The 13594-nt window shown below is 46.7% G+C and overlaps 1 protein-coding gene across 3 annotated transcripts in view; it reads right to left on the reverse strand.

The window, feature by feature from the left end:
- Positions 1–8484: 8484 nt before the first annotated feature.
- GRM7 (glutamate metabotropic receptor 7) overlaps positions 8485–13594 on the reverse strand; it is a 226820-nt gene continuing 221710 nt past the window's right edge. For 2 of the 3 annotated variants that reach the window (XM_017827084.1, XM_017827088.1), the window contains one exon: positions 8527–8609. Coding sequence is in view for 1 of the 3 variants with exons in the window: in XM_017827089.1 (XP_017682578.1) it covers positions 8560–8609 (50 nt within the window). In the remaining 2 variants the exon portion in view is untranslated. Of the gene's footprint in view, positions 8610–13594 lie in introns of all 3 variants that reach the window. The other variant, XM_017827089.1, reaches the window with a different exon arrangement.

Below are 13594 nucleotides of genomic sequence, written 5' to 3' on the forward strand. Positions count from 1 at the left end.
GGGTCAGCCCAGTGTGCCCTCCTCAATAAATCTGTGTGCACCCTTGCCCTCTAGTGTCTGCAGTTTGTACGCCAGCCCTGCGCTGAGTGAACAGGTTCGTGTGTTTGTGTGGAAGGAAACAACTGGTCTGGATCATCCTCCTTATTTCCAGATGAGAAGATAAGATTCAGAAATGGAGCAGTGATGGAAAAGAATGGAGACATTCTGAAAAAGTCTTCTTTCTAAATTTATTTCTAAATTCCACTTTACTTTGCTTTCTTAATCTCTGATGGTCTACATTTTGGGTTCAGTGTGCCAGATATTCTCTGGTACCAAGGTGAAGCTTCAACCTGTATGAAATCCAAGTATTTCACTGTATGGTCTGTACCTGTTCTGGTTGTCTTTCCTATATTTGTATATCCCTTCAGTTTTCCCAAGTAAATAATGTCTTTAGCTTGTGTGAGGCTTAGGAGGATTAGTCTGGCTGTGGGGAATTCTGGCCACTGATGTGCTGATGGGAGTCCAGAAGAGGGTATGGAAGCTCCAAGCAGAAGATGTGAAGAGGTCAGAATTCCTGCTCCTCTCTCTCTGCCAGGCTCTGCTGCCTGGCCTTTAGTGTCCAGCCCTCTCTGCTGATTCCCTGACCCTCTTTTCTAGGCACTAGGAGAGGCACATGCACTGTAATTTATCTGCTCCAAAGCCACGTGTGCAAGAGCAGATACAGGATTATACCCACTGAAAAGTTAAGAGCGAGGTTCACTTATCTTATGATTTAATGTAGTAGGAGAGAGTCATTTTTATAAGTTAAAAAGCAAGAGATTGAGATACATTCATCACAGATTAGCTGAATTTCTTCCTTGAAGGGGCTCATTGAAATGTATGTGATGTTCATTGTTGTGTGAGGTGCTGTTTAAAACTTTTAACAACAAGACAAAAGCTTGTGACTGGGAGGAAGAACTGCTGTCATTGCTGGATTTAATAAATCTTCGGCAGGGACAATAAGCCTGTGATAAAGCCAGACAAAGCCTATTGCTGGGAAGTTATTTTGGCAGGTGGGAAGGAAGGACGTTCTATCATTGTGGTTTGGGACTTTGCGTGTCCCTGAGCTGCTGAAACCTTCCTGGAGCAACAGGAGCAGCTTTGTCATTCCCTGAGGATAACCCTGGACTCCCAGAACAGCTGGGTGGGACAGGACTACTGGGGTCAGCCCAGTACCACACTTTGGCACCAGTCAGGCTCAGCCCTTGTCCAGGTGGGTTTGGGATCCCCCAGGATGGAGGCTCCAGGCAGGCACAGCCAGCTCATCTCCATCGTCCTGCACCAGGAGGGGCTCCAACAAACGACATCAGGCAGTCATGGAACCCACCAGAGAGCCAAACCCATGGATCAGGAGAGGCTTGGAGTGGTGAACAATAGCATTTATTTATAGCAAAACAAGTGTTTGTGGTTTTCCATCTGCACAAATCTGTCCTGCTCCGAGCGCTGCCCACACGGACCCCACAGGGCTCCTGGTCTCCACTTTCACGTGTTCAGCGGCTTGAGTCAACATGGAAAAATCCTAGAGGAAGCTGTGGTCTAAAAAAATGCAGTTTTTAATGGGAGACCTTTAATTTATCATTGATTAATTTGGGGAGAATGTGGCATGTTTGATCCCTGCCTGTTCTGGGAGGTGCTGGTCTCCCCACACCCTCCCCTGCTCAGCTGCAGCCCCCACCCATCAGGAGTAACATCAATAGGTAGTTCATGGTTTTGATCTTAATTTTGAACCATCTCAGTCTTAGTCAGGCACAACCATAATCCCATGGTTTTAATGGCACAAAAAGCATGTAAATACACCCTTTTTTCTGCATCATTCCTGAGATTAAGGCAGATTTTTGCCAACTTTGGAGGACAACAGCAGCACCAGGGAAGATGAAAGGAAAGCAAACTCTTTGCTTAAAACCCCCTCGATGCATCTGCCATCAGGGACTGGACTGTGGAGCTGGAACTGTCAACTCCTGCCCGAGTCAAACCTGACAGGGGGTCACAGAGAGCTGTCCCTGCAGCCCGTGGTGCAGAAAAGTGTCACCTGGGCAGCAGGAGGGGGATGCCCTCCCACAGTCTGGAGCAGCATCCTTTGGCCCTCCATCACCACGGCAGAGGAGCGAGGCCTGGGTGTGCAAGGGGTGATGTGCACTGCCCCTCTCACCTCACTCCTTCACCCCAAATCCCTACAGGATAGTCCCAGAGTGGCCTGAAAGACATGATCCATACCTGGAAAAATTCCTGCTGGCTGTAAGTAAACATTTACCGTTTAACTTCAAATAATGCCAGAGTAAAATCACCATCATTAATACTCATATATGATTCTGCTGTCTACAAAATGACTAAAGCCACTATAATAATCCAGGCAAAAATGGGTATGGATCATTTTTGCTGATTTATTTTGCAAAGGCAGTCTTTTATTTCAGCACCCTGTTAGACACAGAGGGGTGGAGTTTGGGAGCAGGTTATCCTGTGTGTTATACCCATGGCAGTGAAGGGGTAGGAAGGAGGTTGGCAGAATTTAAGACACAGCCTGGAAGACTGAGGAGAACAGACCAAGCTGTTTTAGCCTTAAAGCTGAAGAGCATGGCTCCCAAGAGAGGGGATGACACTCAGACAGATGCTGTACCCTGTGCCAGGCTGACTGTGCCACGCTGTGCCAGCGGTGCCTCGGAGAAATCGCCGGTGCCAGAGGATTCCTCACACCCCAGCACTGCCCTGGGCCACCTTTACCTGTGCTTCCTGCCATGAGACCCTGGAAAAGATGGTGTTCATACAGGATTTGAGCAGGTTGGCAGAGCAGGCTTTGATCTCTGAGGGTGGAACGGAGAGAAACCTGCCGTGTTCCTTGGCCACAGGTTTTTGATGTTCTCCTGGATTTTGGATCCCCAGTAAATGCCTTCCAGGAGGTTCTGGTCTGACCTGCAGTTGTCAAAGGGGACAAGACATCTTCCTTTCTCTTCTTTCCTTTGCAGATGTAGCAACACTTAACTACATGCCCCGGGCTCAGTTGCACCTTGTAATTCCCATAGCTTTTTCCCCCCTATTTTTATGGAGCATGCCTGGGGTGGAGCCCTTGGCTACTGCACAGGGAGCCCCAGGGTCAAACCAGCCATGGAAAGCCACTGTTTGAGAAGGGAGCAGCCTTAAGATGTCAAGCAAAGGACCTGGGACTCTGAAGAGCTGGTTCTACTGTGATTTCACACAATGTGAGCAGAACAAGCTCCACTGTGCTCCCACTATGCTGTTGGCAGTTTTCTGGAATCCTGCAAGATTTAAAGGGATCAGTTCCTTCATCTCAAAGTGGCTAAAAGGGATTACCTGGTACCCGTGGAGTAAAGCCAAGATCTACTCAAGATTTGGTCAAAACTGAGAGATACAAAATAAATGAATAAACAGAAGCTGACAAGAGACCACGGAAACCAGTTTACATGGATCAGCTGACATCTTAAACTGGGACTTTTTTCCCCGGTCCTGATGACCAGGAGAGGATTAAAGGCCTTGGCGTGTGCTGCCCATCGACCCTTCTGCTGAACATTCTGAGTGAGTTCCAGCAGGAGCTGGAAGGGAAAGCTGATCCTGATCCCTGCAGGTCCATTTTCTGCACAGGGTCTATTTTTGTGTTTGTACATTATATGAAGCCAAGTGTACTACAGGCATCGAAAAACTGGGGGAAAAAAATAAAGTTGAGATCATTCTTAAGGGAGAGAAAGGAGGAATACTCTTCTTGGGTGGTATGAAATAAAAGTGGGTCCTGAAAACAGAAGTTACTGAAAATCAATGTGTGGTACAAGTAGAATCATAAAATCATTAAAGTTGGAAATTACCTCCAAGATCATCAAGTCCTTCAACCCATCACCACCGTGTCAACTGAACTGTCCTAGAAGTACCAGGTCTCCTCGTTTCTTGAACACTTCCAGGGATGGTGACTCCACCTCTTCCCTGGGGAGCCTGTTCCAGTGCTTGGTCACTTTTTCAGTGGGGGAATTTTTACTAATACAAAGCTTGTGGCTGTATCAGGAGAGCAAACAGCAAACAGGCATCTTGGAAAGTAACTGCACCCCTAAGCCAAGCTGGCAACAGAGCTTAAGGCCACACAACCCCTGCCCTGCCTGGAGGGGCTGGATTTACTGCCCATGGTATGGAGTCAAATAACTGCCAGGGGAGCTGTGATGTCCTGCACTGCAGACCCTGCAGGGATGGCAAATATTCACCAGGCACACAGCAAAAGAGGGTCTTTCCAAGGATCACTGGCCTTGCTCTCCCACTCCTCGTGGCAGACGTTGCCAGTGAGATGCCAGAGCCAACCCTGGTGCCCCTGGGAGCTGAGCCCCACACTGCTCCCTCTCCCAGGAGACTGGAATAACACCTGCAAAAGCAGCAACGCTCTCCCTTGCCCCCCATAACCCTGGTTCTTCTTTCCCTCAGCCCAGATCAAATAAAGCTGTGGTGATTGGCAAGCTCACAATGGAACAGGGAATTGAAGTTGACAGCCCCACATGTGGGAGGTGGAAGTTCAATTCCATTTCCTCCCAAGTGTGGGCTGAAGGTGAATAATGAACAGAAACAAGCCTGGAGGGAAGAGCCCAAATCTCCCGGCACTCCAGGTTTTGTAACGTTGTGTTCAGCCACCCTCAACATATTCAAAATTGGCCTTTTTGACATGGTTTTGGGAAGGGCCAGGGACATGGAGGGCTGGTGGTGTAAGTCTGACTCCACGGGAGCAGAGGCAAAGCATTGCCAGGCTGAATGGAAGCAGCATCTCACCCCTCAGCTCTTATTAATCTATTATAAATAATATTAATTATGCCTGTAGCACAAAAAGCAATTATTGAAATATTTTGCTAAACATCTTATAGAAAAGGCTATTTACCAAAAAACACTCAGCTGTATCAAAGCCTTGACAAAATGCTCTCTTAGAAATTAATAAATATGTTTGATTAGCACTTTCATGGATGCACAGATTCTGTATATGGGAGCATTATAGTGCATTTCATTATATATAAAGGCAATTAATGTCACAAATGAAGACTAAAATCTGACTCCGGCTAAATAATTGTCATTATCTATCATATAACATGCCCAGAAAGCTTAACTCTGCAATGATTTTTATGAACAATAAACTTGGCATTTACATACCAAAACAATTTGGTGTAATTCAGACTTAATAATAAATGGCAACAAAAAAAAATCACTCCCATTCTTCAGGATTTTTTCCCAGCACAATTACATGGGCATTTTTCACAGTGTGTTCATCATGATGAGAAGGGAAAGGATTTGTTCTCTGCAGTGTGTGCCGTGCTCCCAGGGCAGAGCCCCAGAGTGGGTGTGTGCGAGGGGCTGCTCAGGCTCCTCGTGTCCCAGCACCCTGGGGAGGTTATTCCATGGCTGCTGCCCCGATCTCTGCCAGCTGAAGGATGGCTTTGCACGGAGGTGCAGAGCTCGTGGTCACCTCCTACTCCATGTCCACTCAAATTATCCTCCCTCTGCTCCGAGGGCTCTGTGCTGCAGCTTTGCCTGCACCTAATTTTGCAGCGCCTACGAACACAAGCTCATGGGGTTTCTGGGAAAATCCCACCAGCTTTCCTCATCCAAACATGAAACATTCCACTGACAGCTGCCATTTACAGCACATAAAACTTGCAGTCTTAAGGCAAGACCCAGCTACCTTTGCATCTGTTCAGGTCACTGGTGGAACACCACATTGACAGGGCCCAAACCAGTACCCGACACCAGTGTGGAGACCAAACCAGTACTGTAACACCAGTGTAGGGACCAAACCAGCACTGTGACACCAGCGTAGGGACCAAACCAGCACTGTGACACCAGAGTAGGGACCAAACCAGCACTGTGACACCAGAGTAGGGACCAAACCAGTACTGTAGCACGTATGTACTCAGTGGGTAATGACATGAGGATGTTATGAAAACAATGGTAATGCTGCACTGATGCCAAGTACAGTCAATTGTAAGATAAAAGACTCTAAATGGAGTTAAAGGCTCATTTAGTTGTGTTTGAAAATGAGCTGTGTGGGTGTGCGAGTGTGGTGTGGTGCAGCTTGTGGAATAAAAAAAAGGAAATATTGATCAACAGTGCACAGTGCAATATCTTCACCTTGTGCCAGCTCTTAAACCAGTGCCTTGCTGGTCTCAGGGACTCACTGCAGAGTTTAATGCATAGATATAGGGGGTGGAGGTAATTTTTAAAATTACTAATGCGTTAATATAATTAAATATAAAAATCTGTAATTTTTTAATACAAGAAGCACGATTGTGCTTTAAATTCTGTTTATAGATGTAGCAGGATGCCCTGCCTGAGATGGGGTCCTCAGTCAGAGGGATAAAACATCAGTGGCCAACCTTTAACAAAATGCAGCTCATGAACCAGAACACACACCCTATAAAACTAAAATAAACAGGAAAATAAAAGGCTCAGGTTTTTTTCTCTGTTGGATCTAATGCACCGTGAGCTGGGAGAAGAAATTAAAACCCCAATCCCACATCACTCTCTTCCAGCAGCACCATTTCCTCTTTGCACCTCAGTCTCCCCTTCACCAAAAAAAAAAAAAACCCAGACTAGCAAACTATTTTTTTGCTCATTCTGAAAAAACATTAGAGTCTTTGAGCAAAATCATTGTTTGATGGTAATGTACTTACCTAGCCCAGCGCTGGCTCTGTCCTTGTGATTGTGAAGAAAGGAAAACACTGCAGAGCCTCTGCCTTCATTATTTGCTGGTAATTAGTTTATTGCTAACAAAGCCTTTACTTGGGCGGAATTTCATCTCTTGTCAGCTGTAATTCATTATTAGATCTATGAATATTAAAACCCCACCAAGGCCTTGCACCAGCCCCTGCAGTGCCCAGAGCCAGTCGGGGCTGACGTGGAGATCTTCATCACTGTGCCTCAGCCTCGTAGCACAGCTGTCAAATCTTCTTTTGATGCTGATTAACTTCATCAGGATAATTGATCAAGTTGTCTGGAGCAAATGGGAGGCTAAATACCTTCCCGAGGCTCTGTCACACCCCCGAGCCGTGGTTCCTGTGCCAAGGTGATGTGCAGGTGCTGGGCCGCAACAGAAGGAGTTTCCTCTCACCTCTTGCCTCGACTTTTTCCTTTCCCTCCCCAGCTCACCCAACCCTTGCCTGGCAGATTGGTTCTGATTAATTGCTCCCCTAATTGTGTTCTGGTGTGCTACTGAACAGAACATCCTTCAAAGGCATCACAAACCTCAATGGCTGATGACAGCTTTGGAGACATCAAACACCGACTGAAAGGTTGTTTCTGTGGGACTCAGACTTGGATTTTGGGGTTCTTAAAGATCCTGAAAAGTGCCTTTTAAATTTTTTCCTCCTGCAATCAGCTGCCAGCTCCCTCAAGACTTTTTCAAGACCTGCTTTCTGTGCACCTCTGTGTCAGGTTTTTGGATGTTCATCTGACAACGTCATGAAATAAAGGTTAGTCACAAGGGGGGAAGGGGGAGGGAACAACTGAAAAAATATATTTATTGGAGTAAATAAAAAAAAGTTAACCAAAATCCTTTATTGATACATTCTTGGATAATATCACAGGATCGAGAGAATGGAAAGGGAGGGAGGAGGTTGCGGCAAAGATCGGTTTCACTAAATTGGCACATAAGCAGCAAGATTAACGAAATTACTTATTACAAACAGTATAAAACATACATGCTTCTGTAAGTCCTTATCACACTGGTCAATCATGGTGGGGCATCAACAGAGAAAAACCTCAAGACATGTAAAAGCCATATTCTTTCCTCCAAATATCATAATCATTGAAATTATTGCAAAATAGTCATATACCTTAAAGAAAAGAACAAAATAGAACACAAATACAAATATCAAACATAAATTATTAACATGTACCATAAAATACATTACTGGCATGCATTCCAAAGATCAAGACCTCTACTAAAACTCAGCAAAAAACCTTCTGCTTCCTCTGCAGCCCATCGGAGGTGTGAAGGGGGGACTAACTTCGCCAGCACAGTTTTTGGTCTTTAAATTCTTTTTTGTTTGTTTGTTTAGTTAAAAAAAATAAGGTATATGGATTGCAGTGATACAAGAGTAGTCATACAAGTCATGTACACAGGTCTGAGCTCCTCGGTTGCCAGTTGGTTTGAGAAGTGCCGAGAGCACAGGGCCTCATGAAACTGTGCATCCGAAAAACAAACAGTGACCTCGGAACAACATGGATGGCGATATGCAAAAATCCTCACAAACTGTACAGAGAGTTCAAAAACTTGCAGTCTGGAAGTACATAGAAAGACAGAATTAGCCCCTTAGAGTCCTTTGTGGCCGGCGCGGGGCCGGTCCCCCCGCGGCCTCGGCGGCTCCTGCGGCCGGAGCAGGCCCGAGGCCGTGGCCGGAGCAGGCCCGAGGCCCGGCCGATGGCCACGCCGGTGCGGCCGGAGCCCAGAGTGGGGCAGGAGTTCTGGGAGCAGCCGTCGGAGCCGGGGCTCCCCTCGCGCCGTCCCGGGCGCCGCCGGGCCCTGCCACCCCTGCGCCAGCGGGGCAGGGAATCCTCACCCCGGAGAGCGGCCTAGATCACCAGGTTGTTATAACTGACGTACTTCTTTTTTGCAGCAGGGCCTGCAAGAGAAGCGGAGAAGGGTCAGGGCCCACGGGCCGAGCCCCTCGGAGGGGTTGGTGCTGCTCCCACATCCCTGACCCCCCCTCGGACCAGCCCGAGCCCCGTGTGCAGCTCCAGCTGTTCCTACAAACCCCGTTACCACCGATGGAGTTTGTGAGGCTCCTGCCGTCTGAGTGACTTCAATGCTGAGGCACCGCAACTAGATCCTATTAAGATTTCCTTTTTCTAAAAACAGTGACGTTTTCACCGAGTTCTTAAATCTCCTGGGCTAAACGTGGCTTTTCTCATGGATAAAGCAATTCTGATTCAAGTTTTATGACTTCTGAGAATTTTTCAATATAGGAATGAAGGTACCACCTTCCCTAATTATGACCTTCAAATCCAATCTGTTTGCAAACAGAAGGAAATCAAAGCAGTCAGGAGAAGGAAGAACTTCGTGAGCTCTGCTACACACTCCTGTCAGGAAAATCTGCAACTATTTGCAGCTGAACACAAAGCAAAATATTCTGCAGTCGTATGGCAACACTGACAGATTCAGGACACAGAATCACAGAATATCCTGAGCTTGAGGGACCCACAAGGACCATCCAGTCTGACCCCTGGCCCTGCCCAGGACACCCCAACAATCCCACCCTGTCCCTCAAAGCGTTGTCCAAACCCTCCTGGAGCTCTGGCAGCCTTGGGGCCGTGCCCACTGCCCTGGGGAGCCTGGTCAGTGCCAACCACCCTCTGCGGAAAAACCTTTTCCTGAGATCCAACTAACCCTCCATAGAGGTAAAAAAAAGGAGCCTGTATTTACAGTTTGCTAAAACACTCAAACCTAAATCCCACTGTCTTTGAGAGAATTTGGCATAACTTAACCATTTGCTGAACATTTTCGGGCTGCTAAACTGGGACAGACTGCACTCTCCTTTTGGGATATTTTTTTTAGAATAGAGTGTGTTTCATTGTAAATCTTTCTCAGGAAGATTTAAGAGATGCCACGGAAGGAGAGGTGAGAACAACTGAGTTTGCTCTGCAAAGCTGCTTTTCAAACTTGGTTTTGGGCATCCCAGGGCTCCTCTGAGCCCCTCTGCTAAGCTAGATATTTTCCATGGTGTTCACTATCTTTTAGTGACAAAGAAATGATTTTACTCCCAAGGCTGGTATGTAAGAATCTCTCATGTAACTCCAGCCCTTTGCAGTATTATCCTGAAACCCCAACTCAGCTGTTTTCTCATGCCCCAGACGAGTCAGAGCTGTCTGTTCAATCGAGGACTGAGTCTACAAAGTGCTGATCATCTTCAGTTCCCATTAACTTCTCTTGGACACGAAGGTGTCCAACATCTGCCAGGATAAAACTCATTATCCTCCAAGGCTACACTGCAAATATCCAATAAACTGTGGAATGCTATTAGATGCTGAAAAGGGGTAAAATGAGCCTAGGAAAAAAAAAGTCATAACGGAACAGGTTGCACAGTAATTCCATGTATTATTTTGTGATATACTTCAGCTTAACCCATTACATGCTCCAATTTCAAATAGCAGCAGTTCCTGTGACAGAGGTTTGGATGCTCTCCACTGCTGGTTCCTATCATGTCACCCCTTCACTGTTTCCCGGGATGTTACTCAGCCTTTCAGCAAACCTGATCTTTGTGCTGATGAGTTTTCTTACCAATGCAGCCCCAGTAGCTCAGCTCTCATTTCCAATAGGATGGTGAACCACTGGTGCCAGAGGGATTGAGCAAGAAATGCTGTGGATAATGTGCACCTGTGGGCTCTCCGTGGAGAGGTGGGCTCTGAGCTCAGACAGTGCTGGCACGGCTCTGCTTCACCAGAGTGATGCAGCTGACAAAAGTATCATCCATAATTTAGACTAAATGATCAATAAAAGCTCCATGGTTATTTTAGGAGAGGAATCTTCCTTGGCCTTAAAGGCTGTTAGGCCAGAGGAGATCATGTCTCCTGATGGCTGTTGGAGCATTTCACTGCTCTGCTCCTGCACTAATTGCAGGAACCTGGAGCTCAGCCCATGTACAATTCCAGACACACTCCAGTCTTGAAGACTTCAGGAGAGAGACAGTCTACTTTGATAACAAATCTCTACTGAGTTGAAGCTCATCATTATCACTGGCAATTAGCACCAGGTATGGATTTGATTTTCCTCAAAGAAATTAATTTGCATGAAAATGGGGGATGCTAATGAAACATCAGCGTTACCAGGATTCACCGTGTTTTAATCCAGGAGACAGGAGCATTCCCTGTTCTTCAAACGGGAACAGACACACATCTCCCACGCTCTGTTGCCGTTCCTGTTAATGGGTGACGGCTTCCCAACAGTGAACACACATTGTCCTCTTGCAAACAACATATACATGTTAATTAATATACATATAATTATGTCAGCCTCGGCTGGCCATTGACTTGGACACGCTGGCAGAGAGCCAAGAGTTGCACATGCAGAATCTGCAGTGCTGGACCATTCCCTGTGTCCAGAGAGACACAGGCCAGCTGCATCCAGCCCCCTTTCCCAAGCCTGGTGCGAAGGAACACACAAACAAGCCGTGGGATGAATGGGGACTGACAACTATTTCTGAGTACAGAATACTACTTGGGAAGGAAACATCCTGGATCCTGCCTGTTTGCAAATAAATGTGCTGGAGGCATTTAAACTGTGTAACTTGTTTGGAAAAAAAACGGGGACCTTTCTAAAGAGCCTTAAAGACCCTAAAAAGAGGCTTCCCATCACCACTCCCCACCAGTGCTCTTCTCTGCTAATTTTCTGCTAATTAGCCGTGAAGAGTGACAATGTTAGTAGGAGAAGGAATCAGTATAAGGGATACCCAGAGGATACAGTCTCATACACAGTCAGGGCCATTGCACAACCTCCAGTTCAGTCCAGCCACAGGTGACCACAGAGAACCACAGAATCACTGGAGTTGGAGAAACCCGCCGAGACCATCAAGTGCGACCTTCAGCTGACACCACCATGCCCATTAAACCACAGCACTGAGTGCCACATCTGCTCATTTTTTGAACACTTCCAGGGATGGTGACTTCACCACCTGTTCACTCATTCAGTGAAGAAATTTCTCCTAATATCCAACCTGAATCTCCCCTGCTGCAGCTTGAAGAAGTTTCCCCTTGTTCTATCACTGGGTTGCCTGGAAGAAAAGCCTGACCCCCACCCTGCCACATCCTCCTGTCAGGGAGTTGTAGAGAGCAATAAGGTCCTCCCAGAGCCTCCTTTTCTCCAGGCTGAGCCCCCCCAGCTCCCTCAGCTACTCCTCATAGGATTTATCATCACACACCCCCATAAGGCAGAGCACAGCACAGGATGCTCCAGCTCCCATTATGATTTTGCTTTTACTGGGCTTGGAAAGAAAATTCTTTTGTCCTGACAGAGGCATAAAGAGGCCCCTTGATCACCAAAACCCCAGACACCTCCCAGCACAGCTTTACTTTAGGATATACCTGTGTTCAAGAGCCTGAAACCCCCGTGAACTCCAAGTTGTCCTCAGTTATGTGCTGTGCCTTTCCCCACTCTCTGTAAGTGGATCCCACCCTCCTGCCTTGCAACCATCCGTGTGAAGACACCTACAGCTTGCAGCAACACCACCCCAATGAAAACAACCTGCACAGCTGCACGTGGAAACCAAACAATGCTTCCTTAAAGCACAATCATTAATTAAACCCCTTTTCTTTTCAGCAGTGGGGGGCAGTGAGAGCCTACACCCACCCCCTTCCAGAAGGAAGCAACAGGATTGGAAATAGCTGCATCTCTGTGCCATGACAACATATTAAAAACAAATACTCAGAAGCAAAAAGCCTCTTTGGATATATAAGTTTCATCACTTGGCTGGTTTTCATTATCTTGAGCACAGGCCACAAAGAAAGGAGCTGCCACAGCATCCCAGAGCAAGGCAGAGTTGTCAATACTGACTCAGAGTGAGATTTAATCACTTGCACTTCAATTTTATGCACATTTGTAACCTCTTCCATGCTTAAAGAGAAAAGATTTACAGTGCAAGAAATGAATTTTATTGCAGCCCCCAGGCATCTCAGGCTATCAAACATATGAGACATCATCTCAGCATTCCCAGCTCTGAGCAGGAAGGGACATCGTGATGGCTCCGAGCCTGGAACTCCTGCTCTGATTCCCTCTGCAGTCACTGTGGCAGATAATTCTTACCTTCTCTCTTTCTTAATTCTGGCTTAGAAACCCATATCATTCGTGCCAGGCACAGCGGAGGCTGATTATTAAATCCTACTTCTAGTCCATCTCAAAGCGAAATGGGTGTACATGGCTCCTCCTCCATCTCTGCCAGAAAGACAGAGCTCTCCCCATGCTCTGCTGCCTTTAAATTGGGGAATTTAGATGAGAAAGAGATGAAAGCAACAGGCCTAAATGATTCTACATGCTTGCCCAAACCCCAACAAATGGAATGAAGCTTGGAGAAAATAATTTTAAATTTGGTATCTAAATGTAAATGGATTGTTCTATCACATTTTGACATCTCTCTGTTGTGCTGCCATGGTGTACTGGCACCTTATCTGGTCTCTAAGTGCCTGCAGTTGTACAAACCCATTTCCCCCCTGTGTGGGGGGTCCTTGCAGCCTGAACCACGTGGCTTTTATGCAGATGAGCACACGGAACCTCATGTTTTAATGGCATGTGAATATATTAAATTACAAATATAATATTAGTGGAAGTGTGTTCCTCCTAATTGCTTCACAGCCTCCTCTTCTCCTCAGTGACACCATCCCCAGCTGTCAGATCTGTCACTCTCTAGAGCAGTGACAATCAGTGCCTGGGTGCTGAGGACAGCCAGGAATAGTGGTGATGTTCCAGGCGTGGGGAGGTTCATCAGCAGGGCACAAACAGCAACAGGGCAGGAGAAAGTGCTCAAGGGACTCTTCGTGTCTCCTGATCACTAATTTATCCAGTACAACTGGTATGATGGCAACCTGGTGCTGAGTTGGACAGTCTACTGCATCTGTTGTT

This window comes from Lepidothrix coronata, unplaced genomic scaffold (genome assembly GCF_001604755.1).
Source record: "Lepidothrix coronata isolate B3197 unplaced genomic scaffold, Lepidothrix_coronata-1.0 Scaffold134, whole genome shotgun sequence".
NCBI lineage: Eukaryota > Metazoa > Chordata > Aves > Passeriformes > Pipridae > Lepidothrix > Lepidothrix coronata.